The 23,548-nt window shown below is 53.3% G+C and overlaps 1 protein-coding gene across 13 annotated transcripts in view; it reads right to left on the bottom strand.

Annotated features, from left to right (window-relative positions):
• The window catches only part of PCGF3 (polycomb group ring finger 3), a 62,938-nt gene that overhangs the window by 5,017 nt on the left and 34,373 nt on the right, over window positions 1-23,548 (bottom strand). For 6 of the 13 annotated variants that reach the window (XM_009239714.4, XM_054553648.1, XM_063723258.1 and 3 more), the window contains 4 exons: window positions 17,886-17,996; window positions 16,763-16,851; window positions 3,718-3,855; window positions 21-101 (listed from right to left, as the gene is read on the bottom strand). In XM_009239714.4, the coding sequence (XP_009237989.2) occupies window positions 21-101; window positions 3,718-3,855; window positions 16,763-16,851; window positions 17,886-17,996 (419 nt within the window). Of the gene's footprint in view, window positions 1-20; window positions 102-3,717; window positions 3,856-7,390; window positions 7,559-7,761; window positions 7,959-11,378; window positions 11,967-16,762; window positions 16,852-17,885; window positions 17,997-23,548 lie in introns of those variants that run through there. The other 7 variants (XM_063723259.1, XM_063723260.1, XR_008524305.2 and 4 more) reach the window with 5 other exon arrangements.

Here is a 23,548-nt window from a genome sequence, read left to right as displayed (position 1 = left end):
AACCAAATCACGTGTCTCACCTTGAATCTCCACCTCGTGACAACCACGAACTTGAGCGTGTGGTCCTTGCCCAGGATCTCCTCGTTGCATAAAATGTCCAGCTGGGGGATAAGGAGGTTTGATTAGCAGTGGGGAGGTACTCAACCCACGCTGACATGGCCACCTTGATGCTGGTATGAAATCTGCAGCCCCTCCCCAATCATGCGAGAACGTGCCTAGACACGGGGTTGGGGGGTGGAGGGGGTGGGGCTGGTTCACGTATTCCTCCGTCCCTACCTTACCGCCTAGAGACAGGATGTGGTTCATGTATTCCTCCATCCCTACCTCACAGCCTAGAGATGAGGTGTGGTCCCTACCTCACAGCTAAACGGAAATCCAGTGCAATATATAAGATATTACAGGGCAGGCCCGTGCCAGTTAGGGGGATGACGTTTCTGCAGGGGGTGCAGGCACAGGCACAAGCTCCTTGCAGTGGTGGGCTCCCATCCCGCCCTTATCTGGCCTGCAGCTGCCCTGAACCCTTTTTCTCTTGACAGGCCCCATTACACCCCATCTACCACACCTGCTGTACTGAGAAATGGGAAGAGGTGGTTTGAAGCCCCATGAGCAGCCCTGACAGCTCCGGAATCAGGCACCCTGGTTCCCCAGGTGGCACAGGCGCCTGAGAGGCCCACAGGGCCGAAGCATTTCCCTCCCCATCCCACCCAGGCCTGGTCCACACCAGCCCCCTCCCACGGCTGCAGCCTCCAGGGGCACCCTCTCCCCACAGGCCCTACCTCCGGTCCAGGCTGTCCCTCCCTCTCACCATAGTGGAAAAATGCACTGGGCTCCCCAGTCTTTTAAAAAAATTAAACAGACTTTTTAAAAAGAACAATTTAAGGTTTACAGCAAAATTGAGAGGAAGGTACAAGGAGTTCCCGTCCCCCTTGGCCCCCCACCCCCACCAACACCCTGCATGGGGGCACATTAGTCACCACCCAGGAACCCGAGTCCAGAGCTGATGTCAGGTCGCCCTGGTGGTACAGCCACAGGTGGACAAACAAACAGCAGCATCGCCGCCCAGGAGCCCTGTGCCCTCCTGCTCCTACCACCCTCCCCAAGCCCCTGCAGCCTCTGGATGGTTCTGCCTTTTCCAGTGCGTCATGCTGCAGAGCTGGAGTCACACGGCCTGCAGCCTTTTCAGAGGAGCTTCTCTACTTAGTAACAGGGACTTGATTTTTCTCCCCCGTGCCTGCTCTTGGCCCGACTGCTTATTTCTTTTCAGTACTGGATACTAGTCCAGTATGGATGCACCACAGTTTATTTTTCCACTCATCTACTGAAGGGCATCTCAGTCGCTTCCAGATTTTGGTAATTATGAAGAAAGCTGCTATCAACATCCGGGTGCAGGTTTTTGTGTGGGCAGAAGATTTCCAGTGGGTAAATGACAGGGGGCATGGCTGCTGGGTGGTTTGCCAGAAGTGTGTTTTGTGTTGTCAGCAGCTGCCAAGCTGTTCTCCGCAGGGACTGCAGGTTCTGCTTCCCACAGGAATGAACCTGCGCTCCAGGCGTTTCCCGAATGTGTTGTCAGTGCTTGGGATTATGGCCCTTCTACGGGGTGCACGTGGTGCCACACAGTTTTACTTGCATTTCCCTGATAATGTCGACGGTTCTTCAGATTCCTCCCTGGGGAAGACGTGAAGCAGCCCCATCTGCCTGAGTGGCTGGGTTGGGGGGCTCTGAGAAGCACGGTCACCGCAGCAGCAGTGAAAACCTCACACTCTTCCCTGGAGGAACCAGCCCTGCACTGGGAAATGGCCGACCTCTTCCCCACCCCCTGCAGCCCCACTGCCCGGCAGCTTCCCACTACACCTCCACATGAAAATCCAAGGACTTCCTCGGCCTGCTCCATCCCCAGCTACCATCCATCTTTTCTGTTTCGCTACACAGAAAAGCAAACAAAACGATAGAAACTTAGCAAAAAGCCTTGCCCCATTTTCTCCTCTCCCTTCCCCCCGTGTCCTGACTTGGTTTCTCCATGATCTCCAGGCAGCCCGTGCTTGCTGAGTCTCCCCAACCCCGGTGTGCTGTCCGTATCCCCGGCCAACCTGTGGGACACTCAAGGCTGGCATTGGCCCCCCACGACCTGACACAGCCTCTGCTCTGTGTCACCACAGCAGCTACGCCAGCCTGTCCCGAGACGCCATCCCCCACCCCAAACCGAGCAGCCCCAGGCCTGCAGTCATTCCTGACCCCTTCCTTTTCTCTGCATCACCACCCAAATACATCAGCAACTTATTGTGGCTTTCTCTGAATTAGTCTCCTGCGGCTGCCATGGAAATCATCACGAGGTGGTGTCTTCAAACAATAGAAATGTACTCAGTTCCAGAGTCCGTAAGAGCCACACTCCCTCTGCAGGCTCCAGGGGAGAAGCACAGTCCATTCCGTGCTGCTGCCACAGAACGCCACACACTGGGCGATTTATGAAGAACAAATTGATTTCAGCACATTTCTGGGAGCTGGGACGTTCAAGGTCACCAAGTTGCCACCTGTGAAGGCCTTCTGCTGCGTCCTCACGTTGGGGAAGATCAGAAGTGAGAACCCATGCTGGCCAGTCCTTTCACAGCAGCGTGAATCCATGCATGGGGCAGGGCCCTCGGCCTGCGTGCCTCCTCTAGGCCCTAACTCCCAGCACTGCCCCACTGGGGATGGAATTTCCAACATATGAATCTGGGGGATGCCTTCGGACCACAGCGGGGGAGCCTGCCCTGACTTCCAGCTGCTGGTGGCCAGGGGCTCCCTGGCTCGCCTTGAGGCTGCCTCCCTCCAGCCTCCAATCCGTCCTCTGCTGTGTCCTCACCAGGGCCTCCTGTCTCGAGTCTTTCTCCGCCTCACTTGTGTCATGGGATTTAGGCTCCACCCAGATATTCCAGAATTATTTCATCCCAAAATCCTTTACTTAATTATATCTACAAAGATCCTTTTCCAAATAAAGTCCCATTTGCAGGCTCTGGGGGTGAGGATGTGGCTTATCTTCTGGGGCCACCACTGAGCCCACTGCTGCTCCAGAGAGCATCTCAAGTCTGTCCACTTCTCCACCCTGACTGCCCCCACCAGAGTCCTCCTCTCCTGGAACTCCTGGTGCTGGCCTCTCCTGTGTCCGTTTCTGCACAGCCTGAGCGATTTTCAAAAACCACACCTCAGACCTATGCTCCTGCCCACAGCCGCCAGCGCCTTCTCTCTCCATGCAGAGCTGGACCCTGCATCTCCATGGCGTCACTGCCTTGGGGGCTCACAGGGACCCACACTGGCATGTTCATGGTGAGCCCGCTGCCAAGGCCGCCTCATGCCGGGACTCCTTCGTCTCTTTACACACCACAGCCTGGAAGGGTCCTCCCTCTCTGCCTCCGCCCATGTCTCCCCTTGTGAAATTAAAGCACAGAATTTCTCCTTTTGAGGAAAACCTTTATCCTATTTTAAAACAATCTCATCATCCCCGCCCTAGTTCTCGCTTCCACTCACAGTAGCCTTCCACGTTCCCTGTCTCTGGGCATCCTACAACCCTTAGGGCTGTCTCCTATCCCGCTCCCCAGTGGAGCACGCAAAACTGATTTTTTTCTGGTTAAAATCTCCAAAGTTGTTCAAAACAAAACAAAACTAAGCAAAGAATCTTAGAAGTGTCACTTTTACAAACCAGAGAGGACTTGTTATGGTTTCTATTTAGGGATCAACTGTTACCTCGTTAAAGGACGAAAGGTTGAGTTTTTTGGCGATGAACTTCTTTAGATGCAAGACCGTCGCCTGGGCTGAGCAGCGGATCCACTTCCGCTTCAGCCCCCGCAGTTTGCTGCTGTTACACTCCAGGCAGATGCTCACCTACAGGAAAGGACGCTGGTGAGAGCGCAGCAGGAGGGTTCCCCCGGACGGTTCTGGAGGCTTCCTTAGACATATGTCACTAATTCCTCAATCTAGGACTGCTGACTTTTTTGAGCTCAGACATCTGCTTTGACTTCAACACTGCAGAAAAAGAATCTTACATACCTTATCTGAAAACCTGTTTATCGTCTGCTTGCCATTTTGTGAACTATAACCTCACCCTGTTAATTCTGTGTGTTATTAACATAATATTTGAGAGTTAATCCCAGAGTTATTTATCCATCGCAGGCACTGAGTTCTTAGGTCTCCAGCTAAGCCTGTCCGGACAAACACGGCGCAAAGGGGAGTGGGCGGCCCTGTGTCTGCGAATGCACTCGGGGAGACAGCAGCGACTGCAGGAAGACAGCAGGGAGAAGCCTTGGGCAGAGCCACAGGCAGAAGGTCACAGCTGCCTTCCAGGTGACCAGCAGTTTGGCGGGGGACCCACAGGATAAAAAGTGACTGAAGGGGACTGTGGAGTCCCAGCAGCCACGGGCTCCCAGCCGGTGCGAAAAGGAAATCTGCCCAGGACGAGGGTTCACCCGAGGGCCCGGCCGGCTTGGCCCCCAAGATGTGCCTGACAAGGAAGGGCGACGCTCACGGCAAGCACTTCTACAGGTGGAGCTGCAACAAACTGGCACAGTTAGGCCCTAAAAATGCAGTGGAAGGATGGACAGGGGATTAACTGAAATATGTATGTCTAAAATTACAAAAGACACAAAAGGGAGGACACCAGGGGTACAGACGGGCAGGTATTGAAGGTAATCAGATACAATTTCTAAAAATAAAAACAGTGACGGAAACTAACATCTCAGTGGATGGCTAAACCACAGATTCATCTCAGCCGAGGACAGATTCATGTCCTAAAATAAAAAATTCACTTGAGGAAGTTACCCATCAGTAGTAGAGACAAACACACCAATTCAAACAATAAAAGGAAGGCTAAGAGAAAGGGGAGAAGACGGGAGCCCCAGAGGGAAGAACAGAAAGGAAAGAAAGTGTTAAGAAACAGTGACTAAGGATCTCCCACAACAGTGAAGGGCAGATCCTCAGATTCAGAAAGCAAAAGAATACAAAATAAAAGAAATACACACTCCGACAGGGTGCAGTGACTGAGCACAGCCCATTAAAGGCCCCACAAGAGCCACTGAGAAGATAAGTGGATTCCGTGCACAGAGCAAAAGAGATCCTTGCTCCCGGGTGGGATGGAGCGAGGCCGCCTGCAAGCATCACGTGAGAGGGACAGTGCGAGGGGCAAAAAGACCCGGGAGTCCGGAGAGAGAAGAACTCGGGAGAGGAGCCGCGCGGGGAGAAAGACCCGGAGTCCGGAGAGAGAAGAACTCGGGAGAGGGGCCGCGCGGGGAGAAAGACCCGGAGTCCAGAGGGAGGAGAACTCGGGAGAGGGGCCGCGCGGGGAGAAAGACCCGGAGTCCGGAGGGAGGAGAACTCGGGGGAGGGGCCGCGCGGGGAGAAAGACCCGGAGTCCGGAGGGAGGAGAACTCGGGAGCGGGGCCGCGCGGGGAGAAAGACCCGGAGTCCGGAGGGAGGGAGAACTCGGGGGAGGGGCCGCGCGGGGAGAAAGACCCGGAGTCCGGAGGGAGGAGAACTCGGGGGAGGGGCCGCGCGGGGAGAAAGACCCGGAGTCCGGAGGGAGGAGAACTCGGGGGAGGGGCCGCGCGGGGAGAAAGACCCGGAGTCCGGAGGGAGGGAGAACTCGGGAGCGGGGCCGCGCGGGGAGAAAGACCCGGAGTCCGGAGGGAGGGAGAACTCGGGAGCGGGGCCGCGCGGGGAGAAAGACCCGGAGTCCGGAGGGAGGGAGAACTCGGGAGCGGGGCCGCGCGGGGAGAAAGACCCGGAGTCCGGAGGGAGGGAGAACTCGGGAGCGGGGCCGCGCGGGGAGAAAGACCCGGAGTCCGGAGGGAGGGAGAACTCGGGAGCGGGGCCGCGCGGGGAGAAAGACCCGGAGTCCGGAGGGAGGAGAACTCGGGGGAGGGGCCGCGCGGGGAGAAAGACCCGGAGTCCGGAGGGAGGAGAACTCGGGGGAGGGGCCGCGCGGGGAGACAGACCCGGAGTCCGGAAGGAGGAGAACTCGGGAGAGGGGCCGCGCGGGGAGAAAGACCGGGAGTCCGGAAGGGGAAGAACTCGGGAGAGGGGCAGCGAGGGGAGAAAGACCTGGAGTTTGGCGAAGAAGTGAGAAGCAGGGAGAAAGGGGGTGCCCGGTGAGAGCCGCGGTGGGGGTGCTTGTGCAGGGAGGGGCACAGACTTACAGTAACTTTGAACTTTTTTTTTTTTTTTTGAGACAGAGTCTCCCTCTGTAGCCAGGCTGGACTGCAGTGGCGCGATCTCGGCTCACTGCAACCTCTGCCTCCTGGGTTCAAGCGATTCCCCTGCCTCAGCCTCCCGAGTAGCTGGGACTACAGGTGCGCACCACCATGCCCGGCTAATTTTTTTGTATTTTAGTAGAGACGGGGTTTCACCAAGTTGGCCAGAATGGTCTTGATCTCCTGACCTCGTGATCTGCCCGCCTCGGCTTCCCAAAGTGCTAGGATTACAGCCGTGAGCCACCGTGCCGGGCCAATTTTGGATTTTTAAAAATGTAAATAGTTTATACATTTTGTAACCACTAGTATAACAGAAGTAGAGCTTATACCTTGCAAACCAGAGGAAGAAAGAAAGAGATTAAAGAAAGTTAGTAATTCACTCGACAACAGGGAGGAATGAAGCATAGGAAAAAACTGACGAAAAGAGCAAAATAAAAAAAATAAAGCAGGAACCAACTCAGATCCTCCATGGAAAATCGTAGAATGTGTAAGGTAACGTGCCAGCTAAAAAAGTTTCTGATTTTTTTTAAAAACCTAGCTCTATGTTGTAAACAGTGCCACATTTAAGACATTTTAAGAACAGAAATATCACACAAGTATTAACCAACAGAAAGCTGGCATAGCTAGATTAGTATTAGTCATGAGACTTTAAGAAATAGAGCTTAATGAGGAGGAAGCCCCCTAAAGACGAGAAACGTTTCTATACGGGAACACAGCTCGTGACAAACACACGCCAACAGAATGGCCATGGTGGGCTTCACGTCTCTATAAGCAGCGGACGCGCCCTGCCCTCAACAGGCAGCTGCCGTCTCAGGCTCGGGGAACAGGCGTGCCAGCCACACAGGCACAGGTCTGAGGCAGTGGGGTCTGCAGTGTATGGGGCCGAAGGGCAGCAGGAAGGGCTGCACAGATGAACGCCCTGCATGCACCTGCGGGAAAACGCAGACACATATGGGCAGGGGCGGGAGTGGGGGGGATTGTGGAAGGAAAACAAGAACAAAATATGTTTACATTTGCTCAGATTTGCATACATATAGGAGATAATCACAGTGGTTCTCTATAGGTCACTACAGACAGTGACAGAGATGAGAACAAAATTAAACCTTTTCTATAATATTAATCTTAGGACTAAACGAATGTATTACCTATTTAAATGCACTAAGTTACAAGCACACTTCTAATTTTTAGGCTTTATTGTGGCACGGTTTACACACACCTCTTTTATGTATATAATGCAATAATTTTCCGTAAATTCACAGACTTTCTCGATGATCGCCATGGTAGTCTCGGATGGTTTCCATCACCTCAGAACCCCCGGCAGGCCCCTCTGCGATCTGACCCTGCTGGGGGAGCGGGGTGGGGAGTGAGTGTTTAATGGGGGCAGAGCTTCAGTTTGGGAAGATAAAAAGGCTCTGGAGATGATGGTGGTGGTGGCCGTATAACACTGGGTCTGTACCCAAGGCCACTGAACCACACACCTGAAAATGGTTAAAATGGCATATTTTATGTGCATTTAACACAATTTAGAAAGCTGGTTAAAAAAAACTTGAAAATTTTAAAATTATTTTAATAAGAACCAAATTATGAAGCTGGAAACTAAAGGAATGTTCAACTCTAGAGTTTAGAAAACAGCCGGGTGCAGTGGCTTACACCTGTAATCCCAGCACTTTGGGAAGCTGAGGCGGGTGGATCATTTGAGGTCAGGAGTTCGAGACCAGCCGGGCCAACATAGTGAAACCCCATCTGTAATAAAAATACAAAAATTAGCTGGGCATGGTGGTGCGTGCCTGTAATCCCAGCTACTCAGGAGGCGGAGGTGGGGGACTCACTTCAACCGGGGAGGCAGAGGTTGCAGTGAGCCGAGATTGCACCCCCGCACTCCAATCTGGGCGACAGAGTACAAGACTACATCTCAAAACAAACAAACAAAAAGCCAAGTGCGGCGGTGGCTCATGCCTGTAATCCCAGCATTTTGGGAGGCTGAGGCAGGTGGATCACCTGAGGTTGAGAGTTCAAGACCAGCCTGATCAACATGGAGAAACCCCGTCTCCACTAAAAATACAAAAAATTAGCCGGGTGTGGTGGCGCATGCCTGTAATCGCAGCTACTCTGTAAGGCTGACACAGGAGAATCGCTTGAACCCGGGAGGCGGAGGTTACGGTGAGCCAAGATCAGGCCTTGCACTCCAACCTGGGCAAGAGTGAAACTCCATCTCCAAAAAAAAAAAAAGGACAATTCTGAAGAAGAAAAATGAGGGGTACGTACTCTCCCAGAAGACCACAACTTAACGGTAAAATAAATCATTGCAATTCAGCAAGTTCCTTGTTGTTTCGGCACAATGGGAGACGAGACCAGTGGAACAGAGCGGAGAGCCCGGGGGGACCTGAGAGTGTGGAAACTTGGCAAAGTTGAACTCCACCTTGCCTATTCTACACACAAGGTCAAATGCAGGGACTTACAACCCAACTAAAAAGCAAAACTTTAAAGTATTTTACAAGACAATGTAGGAGAATGTATTTATGACCTCAGAATGGGGAAACATTTTTAAGATACGAAGAAAATACCGATACATTTAATTATGTCAAATTTTAAAACTGTGGATGATGATAGGTCGAAGAAAGCCGACAGACGCAGAAGGAAAGACGATCCCTGGAGTGAGCGTGGGACGGCGAGGCAGGAGGCAGCCCTGCAGCTCACGTAAGGAAAAGTCAGTCTGCCCAGGACAGAGACGGGCAAAGAACAAGTAAGCAACTCACACGTAGAGGAGCCCAGAGATGTGCGATGAGTTGCTGGACACCCCACACACAGGAGACTGGAATCAGAAATAACAGATACTGTGGAACACACCTGCCCAGGGGGACAAGTGCAATGTCTTAGAAGAGTGATGGGCTGGTCACCACCTAAAAGTCTCCAGTATTAGAATAGATGGGAAATTAAGTGTAAAAAAGTCACAGCGTAACAACATGCGCCACGCACACACCGTGCACACAACGCCGCGCACTCTGCGACACCATGCGGCCCTGTGTGCACGTGGCAGTCACCATCAAGCAGTTGCGTTACACATCTCGAAATGCAACTTTGATTGTAAAGACGGCACTGCAGAAAGACCTGTCGCTTTCCACGGCTACACATCAGCCTACCTGGGAACACTGAGCTCCCTGTCCACCTGGAAGTGAAAAAGAGCCCAAGATCTGCCATCTGCATCTGGGTCACCAGCGAGTCCTGCAGGCTCCCTCCCTTTTAAATATGCCCCAAACCCAGTGCTGCACCCACACCGCCACCTGCCTGGGCCTCCGGCTCAGACGCCTGCCTGATCTCTGCATGGCCACCCTGGCGGTGCAGGCAGCTCACTGCAGAGCAGCTGCGCTAAGCAGCAACCCTCTGGGGATAAAGCCACGCCAGGCTGCATCCCACAGCACACCCTGACCTCACATCCCATCTGCCTCATCTCCCTCCTCTGGGTGAACAGCAAGTTCTCACCATAGGCCCCCAAGGTCCCCAACCTCACCTCCAGCCTTACCCGTTCACTCTGCCCCGGACTCACCACCCACGGCACGTGGGGCAGCCTGGCACCAGGTCCCAGCTCACTACCTCCTGCCTCACCTCTGCAGTCCAGGAGAGGCTCTTTCTACCCTCCGCCCCTTCCACCTCCAGGGGGTCTGGCCTGGATGGGTGGGCTCTCCGCTCCCCACCAGCCAACCCTCACCACGCCGGCTGCGAGGCCCTTGCAGGCAGAGCCCACTTCCAGCAGGCGTGCGGCAGGAGCATGTGTCCGGCTCTCAGGTGTGAAGTCCCAAGAGCACAGCGCACGCCCGAGGGTGCGGACAGGAGCTGGCGGGCCAGGGAGGCAGAACTCGGAGGAGTGAAAACAAACCACATTTCCAGCTCCACACACAGGAGCCATTGGAGCCTCTGGAGGGCGGCAGGGACCCCACACTGACCCCCCGGCCTGCTCAGGGTATAGAAGCCATTTCCTCTGTTTCTGGTGCTGGGACACCACACCCACAAAGTCAACAGGCCCGGTAAGGGTTTCCTAACTCTGCACGAGCGAAGATGAGCAGAGACCACACCAGCCCTGCAGCCCCACTGGGGTCTGTGGGTGCCGACCACCAAAGATGGAGGTGACTCCTGCCTGGGCCCAGAACGCCCCTGAAGTTCCACTGGGCAGCAGCTCGCTCCAAGGGAAGCTGAATGTAGGGTTTGTAGAAGGTCAGAGTCTCGCTCTTGTTACCCAGGCTGGAGTGCAGTGCCTCGATCTCAGCTTACTGCAACCTCTGCCTCCCAAGTTCAAGCGATTCTCATGCCTCAGCCTCCGAGTAGCTGGGATTACAGGCACCCACCACCACGCCCAGCTAATTTTTTGTATTTTAGTAGAGACGGGGTTTCACCTTGTTGCCCAGGCTGATCTCACACTCCTGAGCTTTGGCAATCTGCCCGCCTCGGCCTCCCAAAGTACTGGGATTACAGGCGTGAGCCACTATGCCCGGTCCAGTCTTCTTTTTTTTTTTTTTGAGACCGGACTCTCGCTCTGTCGCCCAGGCTGGAGTGCAGTGGTGTGATCTCGGCTCACTGCAAGTTCTGCTTCCCGGGTTTACACCATTCTCCTGCCTCAGCCTCCGAGTACAGGTACCCACCACCACGCCCGGCTAATTTTTTGTATTTTTAGTAGAGATGGGGTTTCACTGTGCTAGCCAGGATGGTCTTGATCTCCTGACCTTGTGATCCGCCCGCCTCGGCCTCCCAATATGCTGGGATTACAGGCGTGAGCCACCGCACCCGGCCAAGAGTCTTCTTAAACATTAAGTTCTAGGCCAGGTACAGTGGCTCACACCTGTGGTCCCTATTCAGGAGGCTGAGGTGGGAGAAGCACTTGAGCCCAGGAGGTCGAGGCTGCAGGGAGGTGAGATTGCACCACTATACTCCAGCCTAGGCAAGAAAGTGAGATCCTGTCTCAGAAAAATAAAAAAGCTTTAAATTTCTGTTCTAATTTCCTTACCATTTGTTCCGGGGCTTGTCAGCTCTGGGAGAGAAGCTGCCCATGCCCTCTCCTGGGCCACCTGACAGCCCAGGTGCGTGAGCCATCAGGGCCCAGAGGGGCCTCCAGTGACGGCTGGGATCTGTCTCCCACTATCTAGGTAAACTGAGCTAATCTCAAACACAAACCTTTGTGGTTCAACAGAGGACAAACCCTATTGAAGTGAGAGAAGAGTTTCATCAGGGACTTGTTCAGAAGAGCCCTGGACAGACGGGCACCAGGAGGGGACTGGCAATCCCGAGGCTCTGAAAACGAAGATGGGCGGAGGCCGAGCATTTGGATCTGACAGAGGCCTGAAGGGGGTGGGAATCTCTGGGGTTGCCCTGGCGGGGTCACAGCCACGTGCAGGCCCCTCCTGTCTGCCCAGCCTCAGTCTGGTGGGAAGACCCCTGGGGGCCCGGAACCGGAGGAGGAGGCTGCACACACAGGGGTCGAAGTCCATGTAGAGCCCCTGTACCCACAAGACTGCATCACACCCCACCCCCAAGTCTCGGAGGACACTCAGGACCCCAGCTCAGGGCAGCAGGCCCGCCCCCCACCTCACTCCTTATCCACAAACCCCACCCTTGCCTGCCGGTCCCGGAGGCCTCAGGACGCCCACACAAAGCCAGGCTCTGGAAGCAGCAGCTGGGGGAAAAGAGCGGAACAGCTGTGGCCGCGCATCCATGAAACCCGCCGGCTGCTCCCAAAGAAGTCAGGCTCCAGAAAGGAGAGTTCTGGAATTAAACAGACCGATGGCTTATATTTAAAAAAGGATGAGAGCGAAAAACAGCTGTGAAGCAAATGAGTCACCTGAGGCTAACCAAGAGGCTTCCGGCTGTGCAAGGAATGGGGTCACACAGAGAAGGTGGCAGATGCAGGGACTGCAGGAGGCAGAACTGAGAGGAGAAAGAACGAGCAGGGACCTCAGGAGGGAACAGCAAGGGCAGTGGAAGAGGCGGCTTCGGCCAGTTTCCAGACTCTCAAGGTCAAGTGTGGGAAACACCATTCACCTGTGCAGGAGGCGCCGTCTTCCAGGAGGATCCCCATCCCCTCCCTCGGAAAACAGAAAGAAAGGCCTCGGAAAACAGAAAGAAAGGCCTCGTCAAGTATTTTTGGTTTAGAAGACATCGTTGTGAGTAAATAAACCCGACACGCTTTTGCGTTGCTCAGTGATGACTAAACTTGCCTCTCTCAGGAAGATTCGGAGGAGCCACCAGTCCCAGGAGGCCTGTGCCTTGAGGCTGAGTGCCCACCAGTGGTGGGTGGCAGCGAGGGGGCCTGCGCCCGTCAGATGATGGAGAAGAGGTCGGCTGTGAAGCCAGCACGGCTGGCTGATGCCACCCTAAGCCTTGGCTGCTCCGAGTTGGCTGCTGAACAAACCTAGAGCTGGAGCCCAGCCAGGGTTTGGAGGGGCCAGAGCCTCCAGGCACAGGCACAGCATTCACACTTTCATGCCCTTCAGAGGGGCCAGCAGGGGAGGGCACAAGGCTGAGAGCAGAGACATGGGCCTGGGTGGCAGGTGCTTCCCTCATCTGTTTTTTTTTTTTTTTTAATGCTTAGTATTAAAAGTACATAATTTAATCAGTTCATCTGAGTGACTGAGGAGGGTGTAAGAGTTAAGAGAAGAAATGACTGTCTCTGGTGTGAGGGGGACAACACAGAGCCCGTGACCGGCAGGAGCTTAGGGGCCACCACGCTGGGCTCGGAAGTGACATGCGGACGTGGCGAAGCACAAATCCAAACACACGCCAGGAAGACACCAGAAACGCCCACAAAACCCATGCAACCTCCTGTCAAGCCTAAATAACTATAATGTCACATCAAAACTTCAGTAAGATGAAGAAACGATTCCTAGAATAAAATTAGTGTGAAATAAAATTTTAAAATTACCCAAAACAATCTGGAACAAACCCTCGGATGACTTCCCAAGTTATGGAAGATGGAGATCAGGAACTCATCACAAAGTTATAGACGCGGATAATCCCACAAACGGACACGGAATCCAAGTTTAAGAGCAGACACAAGAAGAACAGAAAGATAATGCAAAATTTCCAGACCATTAGAGCAGAGAAAGAAGACACCAAAACCGGATCCAAGCCCTCATGGAGAGGGGAAAAAAATGTTTTCTCACAACAAAGACAAGGGGTTAAACTCTCCTATCAAACAGAACCTGAGATGCGTGCAAAAAAGCAAAGCAAAGCAAAGGCCTCCGTAACACAGCTGAAACAAATGACAGGGAGGGTGGAAGCAGAGACCAACAGCAACAGTAGCAATGTTAGTACAAGAAAATCGGGGGTTAGAGCGAAAACACACTGACAAGGAAAAAAAAAAAAAAGAATCCACACTGGCTTGTGCAAGTCATCAAAACTACGTAAGAACCATCAGCCTGCACAGCCAGCAGCACGGCTCCTAAGCACCACTGCGAGGTTACAGAGCAACAGAGAAAACAAGAATCAACAAGAAAAACGACCGGACTTGAATGTCAGAGTTCACAATCTCCTAGGCTGCCTGCTTGCTTTTCATTCATTCAACTTAACACCTCCAGGTGCCTCACAAATAGGAAATCATTTAATCTTCATAAAAACCTCGAGGCAATGTCACCACCACCTCACGCCACAGACAGAGAAACTGAGGCAGAGGTAGGTCACTTGTGAAAGCCACACCCTGGCTAAAGGCAGAGCAGGACGTGGGCAACTGGCCCCCAGGGTCCACTTGTTTACCCACCACACCAACCAGCAAACTCAGCCAAAGGAAAATCACCCCCCTGGAAAATCTGCTCCCAAGTGAACAAGAAAGAAGATCTCAATCCCCCAAGGCAGAGATCTGCGTAGACAACACTCCCTGACCGCCCGGGAAGGAGACTAGAAAGGGGAGTGGATGGAACCCAAAAAGGCCACGTTACTCAAATGTTTCAGAACAAACTTCTCGATTAAAAAGGAACCCTGATGAAATTACAGCTTCTTTAGAAATGAATGCCAGTGAAAATATTATTCATCAAAGTCTGCAGGGAGCAGCCAGGAGCACACAGGAAACACAGCCGGAAATGCACTTACAAAAAGACTGGGCGGGCACGTGGGCTCACGCCTGGAATCCGGACACTTTGGGAGACTGAGGCAGGCGGACTGCTTCAGCCCAGGAGTTCAGACCGGCCTAGGCAACACAGCAAGATTCCATCTTTACAAAAAATTTAATAAGTTAACTGGTGTGATGTGCCAACAGTGTCTGCTACTCTGGAGGCTTGGGCAGGAGCCCAGGAGGCAGAGGGTGCAGGGAGCTGTGATTGCACCATTGCACTCCAGGCTGGGTGAGAGAGCCAGATCCCGTCTCAAAGATCAACAAAAGACTTTTAACTCAAGATGTCAGAAAAAAAAATGTTTTAAGAAAATTCAGCAAGGCTGGGCGCAGTGACTCACGCCTGTAATCCCAGCACTTTGGGAGGCCGAGGCGGGTGGATCACGAGGTCAGGAGTTCAAGACCAGCCTGGCCAACATGGTGAAACCCCATCTCTACTAAAAATGTAAAAATTAGCCGGGTGTGGTGGGGTGTGCCTGTAATCCCAGCTACTCAGGAGGCTGAAGCAGGAGAATCGCTTGAACCCAGGAGGCAGAGGTTGCAGTGAGCCAAGATTGCGCCACTGCACTCCACACTCCAGCCTGGCGACAAAGTGAGACTGTCTCAAAAAAAAAAAAAAAGAAAAGAAAAGAAAAAATTCAGCAGGGCATGGTGGCTCATGCCTGTAATTCTAGAACTTTGGGAGGCTGAGGTGGGCAGATCACCTGAGGTCGGGAGTTCAGGATCAGCCTGACCAACATGGAGAAACCCCGTCTCTACTAAAAATACAAAATTAGCCAGGCGTGGTGGCGCATGCCTATAATCCCAGCTACTTGGGAGGCTGAGGCAGGATAATCGCTTAAACATGAGAGGCAGAGGTTGCAGTGAGCTGAGATTGTGCCATTGCACTCCAGCCTGGGCAAGAAGAGCAAAACTTTATCTCAAAAAAGAAAAAAAGAAAATTCAATATTTGATCAATTAAAAAAAATTGGCCCTTTTGAAAGCAACAAATAAATCTTTAGCACATCAAGGATCAAAAGAAAAGGTAAATATTAGTAAAAGTAAACACTGATATAAATTGAAAACTGCAAAACAGAGATTAAACTGGAGGAGAACGTCACACACAGCTTTACATCGATCCATGGAAAACCACACCAGAGGAAAGGGGAGCAGCAGCCTGCACCCCTCTGGAACACCAGCCCACCCAGCAGACCCCAAAACCGAATTTCCATGAGATCCCAGGGGGGTTCCTCACCACTGGGGAACTGCTCTAAGGACAAGTAACTAACAAAGGCCAACCAGGAAAGACCCAGGGGCCTCTGCGCAGACGAGACCAACGCCAGAAACAGAAGAACAGCGTGGTTCCAGGACAGCCTCCAAGCCACCAACAGAGGAAGCATGAGGCACTTCAACATCAGAAACCAGGCACGGCAGTGAAACTGGGGTCATAAACGAAGAAGGTGATTTCCTCGCTTCCTGCTCCTCAGGACCCCTTCTCTGAACTGGCCGCTCTTCTCTACTGACCCAAAAGGCAACGCCATCACATCCCACGTTGGACACACGTGTCTATTTCTGTAATGCTCACTGAACCTTTTAAACAATGCGTAAGTGTAAACTAAAAAGTTAAGGTTCCATTACTTGGCTGGGCGCAGTGGCTCACGCCTGTAATCCCAGCACTTTGGGAGGCTGAGGGGGGCCAGAAGTTTGAGACCAGCCTGGCCAACGTGGTGAAACCCTGTCACTACTAAAAATACAAAAGTTAGCCAGGCATAGTGGCGGGTGCCTGTAGTCCCAGCTACTCAGGAGGCTGAGGCAGGAGAATCGCTTAAACCCAGGAGGCGGAGGCTGCGTAAGCCGGGATGGCGCCACTGCACTCCAGCCTGGCAGACAAGAGCAAAACTCCATCTCAAAAAAAAAAAAAAGTTCTCTAGACGTGGGTGTGGAATTTCATCAAATTCTTTTACTGCATCTCTGTGACCGTGTAGTTTTCCTGTCTTTATCTGGTAATACAGTCCATGACACACGAAGAGGCCCTCAACGTTCACTCTCACTTTCCTTTCAACACACTGCCAGGCTTTGCTTTCTTTCACATAACATTCACGGAGCACAGAGACGCGCCTGGAGGAAAAGGCACAAAACTCGGGCCATGGGGCTGAGGCCAGAGGTGGCCGCTGACCTGCCATGTTTTATATCTGCCATGCTTTACCCTAAGCACGTGTTCCTCTGATAATTTAAAAAAAAAAGAAAAACAAAGGAAGAAGTCGGGAAGAAGAAAACAGCAGCCCTTGGGTGCTGGGTGTCACCACTTCCCTTCATCCCGAGGGAAGGTTTCTGGTGTGAGCCCTCCCTCGGTGCTCCAAGCACTGCACGATTACAGGAGCACTAATACAGGAGTGTCCCGGAGGCCCGGGGCCCCGCCCACCTGCTCAGGCTCCCTGGGGAGCACTAATACTGCAGCGACCCCTGGGCCCCCACCCACCTGCTCGTCACTGCGGTGGTAGTCGTTGTCCTCCTCCGGCTTCTCCTCCGCGGCCTCTTTGTTTGAACTGTCGTCTGCTTTGGTTTCACCTTTTAGCACAAACATAACATAGTGCACCATGAAACCCAAACTGTCAAGCCGTTTAAAAAACTACTCCAAATGCTGTCAAAAATTCACTCCATTAAGAGACTCCAAATACCGTCAAAAATTCACTCCATTAAGAGACTCTGGACCCCCGGAGTGGAGTAAGCGTCAAAGGAAAGCCGTCTGCAAAGCGTCTGCAGGGGTCTCCCCAGGATGCAGAACAGGCGTGTGCGTCTGTGGGTGCAGGCGTGGGGAGCACAGGAGACAGAGACGGGGCAGCCGGAGCCGGTGTGAGGCACAGACACGCTCCGCACCGGCCACATGGCCAGGCCCGCCCGGAGCTGCTCAGTGCTGACCACATCAGCCCCTCGATCTGAAAGCCTTCTCCTAAAAATCCACTGTTCCAACACCGCTTTTAAAATGAAAACTTCCCCTCAGGTACAACGGTTCTGACCAGACTGCTTGGTTCCCAGACTCGCTTCCTAACCACGCCTCATGGCTGTGTTTCCTGTGACCCGCAAAGCCGTGAGAGTGACAGAGCCAGGCCCCTCCCACCCTCCAACTGTCACAGACACACGGAGGAGCCTAAACATTTCTTAAGAGTTGGTGTGGTGCATTAGGAAAATAAAATGTCCTCACATTTGTTGTGACATGCTTGGATTTGAACATACTATTCCCTTTACACAGAAACCAAACCACTATTTTGCCATTTTACAGTAAAGCAAGCCAAGTTAAGTCTCAGAAAGTTCACCTTCCACTACTTTTTCCACAGGCCCTCCGACCCCTGACCTGTGCCCCCCAGACACTCTCGGGGGGCCCTCCTGCTCTCCCCTGCTGGCTTCTCCCCTCTGCCCACATTCCCACTGGTACCAGGAGTGAGGAGGAACACCTCGAACCCTAACCTCCCTGCACGCTCAGGTTCCCTCACGTTCTCCCGTGAGCGCATGTGGGAGGGGCTGGCAGACAGCACCGGCTCTTTAAGAAAAGGCCTCGTGCAGGGGATTCCCGGGGCTTCTGGATGGGCACGCAGGGCACTCACCATTCCGATGGGAATCTAAGTGCTGTTTTGCAGAGCAGGTCTCCCCCTTGATGTCTCCTGGCACCTCCATGCCCAATTTGTGATAGAACTCCCTCTGCTTCCTCATTTCCGCTGTGGAAAATCAACACACAGTCTTTCATCTCACAGGCAGTGGATTCTATTAAACTTCTGTTCATAAACATCACATAAAGAAAATTAGGGATTTGCATTATGAAGTTTGAAGGCCACTAATAAGAAAGCAGCAAATTAAGACTGGGATGTTTTGGGGGCTCAGCACAGCGGGAAGTGCACCCCCTGGGCACCCGCCCCACCAGCCCACGTGGGACGCTGAGTCGCAGGCCGGCTGCTCCAGGCCTAGGACAGGCACGGGGCCCGGGAAACCCAGGTGTGGGACTGTCATCCCCACCTTGGCCACTGCCTATAAGTGTCCAGTGGCGCAGAACCAACCATCACCAGGGGCTTGATAAACACTGCGGCCACAGCAGTGCCACATCAGACATCATTGCTGACCTCACAGCTGAGCCAGTGGACTGCCCGGACGCCCGCAACTCAGAGATGAACCTGCCACTGGGTTCCCCCCAAGCTCCTGCACTTGATAAACACTGCGGCCACAGCAGTGCCACATCAGACATCACTGCTGACCTCACAGCTGAGCCAGTGGACTGCCCGGACGCCCGCAGCTCAGAGATGAACCTGCCACTGGGTTCCCCCCAAGCTCCTGCACAGTGGCAGATCCTGCCGGCTCACAGGTGCCCAAGGCCACCATTGAGGAACCCCAAGAGAGCCCTCGAGGGCCCAAGAGCCCCGGGGACCATGTGTCCCAGGCGCCTGAATCCACAGCCTGCAGGGAGGGCTGCTCACAGCTATGGGCTCTGGCACCACGTTGCCTGGCAGTGGGTTAAGAGCGCCCCCTGGTGTCTGTGGCCACAGCCACAGGCACAAATTCCAGGGAGGAGACTGCCCGGCGGCAGATGGGCCGCAGCATCCTCACTCACACCTGCCATTGGGTCACCTCTGGCTGGACCAGAGGAGGCCTGACCCTCCAGGGACGTCCAGCAAGAGCTGGCCAGAACTTCGCAGGTTCCAGGGAAAAGCAAACGGACTCTCGCAAAGGCCCCCTAAGTGTGACCTCAGTTCACACCCAGGCGATGCAGTGGACGGCGTGGGTCACTGCTCAGGAACACACAGTAGGCAGCAAAGAAAGGTTAGAACAAAGCTGCTCAAACCGCAACCCAGACATCACTCTGAAAAGTAACGTATGTGTTACGTGACCAAGGAATTCTTCACCAAACTTTTTATCCACGTTTGTCCTCCCTACATACCATGAGCTCGGCCAGGCCAGGAAAACACTCTGGGCATATCCCAACCTACACAGCTGCCTCACAAACACCAACCGTGCAGGGACTAATGCCCACGTGAGGCAACGAGCCTGGACAGAGAGGAGGATGCCCCGTGAGCCTGGGCAGAGAGAGGAGGGGACCCCGAGAGCCTGGGTAAAGAGAGGAGGGGACCCCAAGAGCCTGGGCAGAGAGAGGAGGGGACCCCGAGAGCCTGGGTAGAGAGAGAGGAGGGGACCCCGAGAGCCTGGGAAGAGAGAGAGGAGGGGACCCCGAGAGCCTGGGAAGAGAGAGGAGGGGACCCCGAGAGCCTGGGCAGAGAGAGGAGGGGACCCCGAGAGCCTGGGCAGAGAGAGGAGGGGACCCCGAGAGCCTGGGAAGAGAGAGGAGGGGACCCCGAGAGCCAAGGGGATAGGTGGGGCCGGCCGCGGGTGGATGGAGTGCTGGAGCCTCACAAGGGAAATGCTCAAAGATTAGCCTGGAGGATCTGAGGGCAGCTTGAAAGAAAATGTTTCCCTTAATTAATCACATCCCAGCAGCTGGAATGGAGGCCTGCAAGACAAGACGGGGGCTGACAGCAGGAGGCTGTTCCCATCAGTCTGCAGAAGAGCAGTCTGCAGAAGGTCCGTGCAGAGGAGAGAGCTCCATGGACACAGCGGAAAGCAACTCAGCTTCAGACCCTGACCCTTGGCTCTAGTTCCCATTTCTTTAATTTTCACCTATAAGAATAAAGAAGGATTAAAAATAGTAGCACTCAGTGTCAGGTGTATACAGGCACTGAAGTATTTATTGGGGCCGGGTGCAGTGGTTCACACCTGTAATCCCGGCACTGTGGGAGGCCGAGGCGGGTGGATCACCTGAGGTCAGGAGTTTGAGACCAGCCTGGCCAACATGATGAAACCCCGTCTCTACTAAAATACAACAAATTAGCCGGGCGTGGTGGCACATGCCTGTAATCCCAGCTACTCAGGAGGCTGAGGCAGGAGAACTGTGTGAACCCGGTAGGTGGAGGTTGCAGTGAGCTGAGATTGTGCCACTGCACTCAGCCTGGGCAACAAGAGCGAAACTCCATCTCAAAAATGATAGAATAAATAAATAAATAAATAAGAGCTCACTGTCTCCGGACATTGCTCTTGAGCTGCAGCAGTCCAGCCTGATCTGATGAGCTCACTGTTGGCATAAGGCTAACGAATCAGCCAATCGGAAGCTTATTCTGACTACAGCCATATCTTCATTTTCACTTCTGAAAAGAAATTCTGCTGTGATGAGACATTCCATTTTAAATTTTCAGCATTTTATAAATACGGCTTTCCTGTGAGTGGGGATGTTGCTGGTGTTGAGTCGGTGACTCCATCGTCCGCTGTTTGCTCTCAGCGTAGCTACAGTATCACGGATGAGAACGTCAGTGCTTTGCCATCAACAGTGACAGTTCAACAACAAAATAACCCAGAGTTCACTGTGGCTTCGAAGCGCAGCCCTGGAAGTCCCCTTTTCTCCTCTCCTCGTTCTGATGTGAAGGCCATGCAGTGGTCATGAAGACGTCCCAATGCAGTGACGACGAGTTCCAGCCACGGCGCACAGAGATCTGCTCAAAGCCACCGGCGGGCAGGCAGCACACGCCTGGCGCACACTCAGCTGCACCACGGACGGGCTTACGGGTGAAGGCGACTGCAGCTGGGCCAGTGGGGCCGGTTCCAACCAGGCTACACACCATGAAATTTCAATTCTTAAATTATCACATCATAAAATACAATGCTTTTGATTTTTCCTAACTATTTAAAAAGGTAAAGAAACATTCTTAGCTCATGGGATCCTCTTGCCTCGGCCTCCCACAGTGCTAGGGTTACAGGCCTGAGACACTGTGTCCGGACCCCACGTTTCTAAAGCAAGAGGTGACAGGCACGTTCAGCATCTGTGGAAAGAGGTGAGCGCGTGAGCCCCATGGCCCTCACCAGAAACGGAGAGGAGCCTGGCACACCAAGACCACGACACGCCCACTGAGTGAGAGAGCCCAGACTGGGCAGAGACTGAGAATGGACACTTTGATAAATGTTTTAAACATGTTGCCTCTACGAAGACACGTTTCTAAAAAAAATTATAAAAACAAAAAGAAACAACAAACCACTACAAACCTAACCCCACCTCTGATGTAGCAGGGAACTCTCTTCTAGCAAGCCCCCACCATGTGGGGGTGCGGGGGGGTGCGGGGACAGTGTGGAGGGTCTGCCCGGAGCCCAGGTGGGAGGGGCAGGACCCTGTCGGCGTCTCCTCCAAAACAGGCACCTGGACCCTCGAAGGCTGACGCCTCACCTCACCACTGCATCCTTGCAGCTAACGTGCGTTTCAGGAAGAGGCCTCTGGTCGGAGAAATCAGGTTTGCAATTGTCTGCACCACAGATAAAACTAAACAAATTGCAAGTAGCCTCCATCAAGAAAATAGGTGCACTGCTAATAGTTTTAAAGTTAGAATCCTCCTGCTAAAGAGCCACAGTGACTGAAAGCTTGAGAAACAACAACAAAAAGAATATTGACTCAACGGAAAATACGGTGGCCAAAGACAGGAGCTTGTCAGGGAGACGGCTCGGGGCCACCGTGCCCTGGGGGTGTCAATCTGGAGCACTCCGGAACCTCTCGCCTCTTGACTTCTTCAATGTAGAGTGGAGTTGGCAGCGTCCACACCGGACAAGAGCGTGCTGAGGTGGACGAGAATATACAACTTGCTCCAGGCTGGACGCACACGCCAACTAACACGCGAAGACGAGCAATGGAAAGGAGGTAGCATGCAGATCTCAGTGCCACCCTGCTCAGCACGTGGACGACACCTGCCCTGATGGACACCCAGAAGTGGGCTTGCCCAAAACACGGCTGGAACGCGACCCAGGTCCACTGCCACAGGACAACAGGAAGGCAGAGGCAGGAGGGAACCAGAATGAGGCCCATGAGTCAGTGGCATTCTCTGGATCCTGACTGGAATAAACAAAAACAGGCTGGGTGTGGGGCTCACACCTGTAATCCCAGCACTTTGGGAGGCCAAGGCAGGAGGACTGCTTGAGCCCAGGAGTTCAAGACCAGCCTGGGCAACACAGCAAAACCCTATCCCTACCAAAAATTAGCCAGGCATGGAGGTGCTTGCCTGTAGTTCCAGCTACCCGGCAGGCTGAGGTGGGACAATCACTGGAGCCTGGGAGGTTGAGGCTACAGTGAGCTGTGATAGCACCACTGCACTCCAGCCTGGGCAGCAGAGACCAGGTCTCAAAATAAATAAATAAATAAATAAATAAATAAATAAATAACAACCAAAAAGCACAGCATTTATGAGACAACTAGAAATGTCAGCACTGAGTGGCTACTTGGTATCTCTCCTATTTTCCTAAATGTTATCAAGGTATTGTGGTTATGAGCTTTAAGAAGAACCCTTGGCTGGGTGTGGTGGCTCACGCCTGTAATCCCAGCACTTTGGGAGGCCGAGGCAGGTGGATCACAAGGTCAGGAGATCGAGACCACGGTGAAACCCCGTCTCTACTAAAAATAGAAAAAAAATTAACCGGGCGTGGTGGCGGGTGCCTGTAATCCCAGCTACTCGGGAGGCTGAGGCAGGAGAATGGCGTGAACCCAGGAGGCGGAGCTTGCAGTGAGCCGAGATCACGCCACTGCACTCCAGCCTGAGCAACAAAGCAAGACTCCGTCTTGGGAAAAAAAAGAAGAACCACCCTTATCTTTTGGGGATATGTACTGCAGCCTTTACAGATCAAAGGCTACGGGGCGAGGCTGAGGGGGCAGCAGGTGCAGCAAGGCCGGCCACGCCTGGAAACTGCTGGCAGGGGGTGGGGGTCACAAAACTCGAGGTTCCTGCCCCGATCCCACCCACTGCTATGCGTCTGAAACGCTCCAGTGCAAACTTTTTTTTTTTTTTTTGAGACTGAGTCTTGCTCTGTCGCCCAGCCTAGAATGCAATGGCACAATCTCAGCTCACTGCAACCTCTGCCTCCTGGGTTCAAGTGATTCTCCTGCCTCAGCCTCCCGAGTAGCTGGAATTACAGGCACCCACCAGCACACCTAGCTAATTTTTTTTTTTTTTTTTTTTGTATTTTTAGTAGAGACACGGTTTCACTACGTTGGTCCGGCTGGTCTCAAACTCTTGACCTGATGATCCATCCGCCTCACACTCCCAAAGTGCTGGGATTACAGGCGTGAGCCACTGCGCCCGGCCACAAACGTTTCTTAAACTGTCAGCACTGGTGGGGGTCACAGAACTTGGGGTCCCGCCCCGATCCCGCCCACTGCTACACGTCTGAAGCACTCGGTGCAAACGTTTCTTAAGGTGTC

Source organism: Pongo abelii, chromosome 3, assembly GCF_028885655.2.
Source record: "Pongo abelii isolate AG06213 chromosome 3, NHGRI_mPonAbe1-v2.0_pri, whole genome shotgun sequence".
In the NCBI taxonomy this organism is placed as follows: domain Eukaryota; kingdom Metazoa; phylum Chordata; class Mammalia; order Primates; family Hominidae; genus Pongo; species Pongo abelii.
This window is presented reverse-complemented; position numbering and strand designations above follow the sequence as displayed.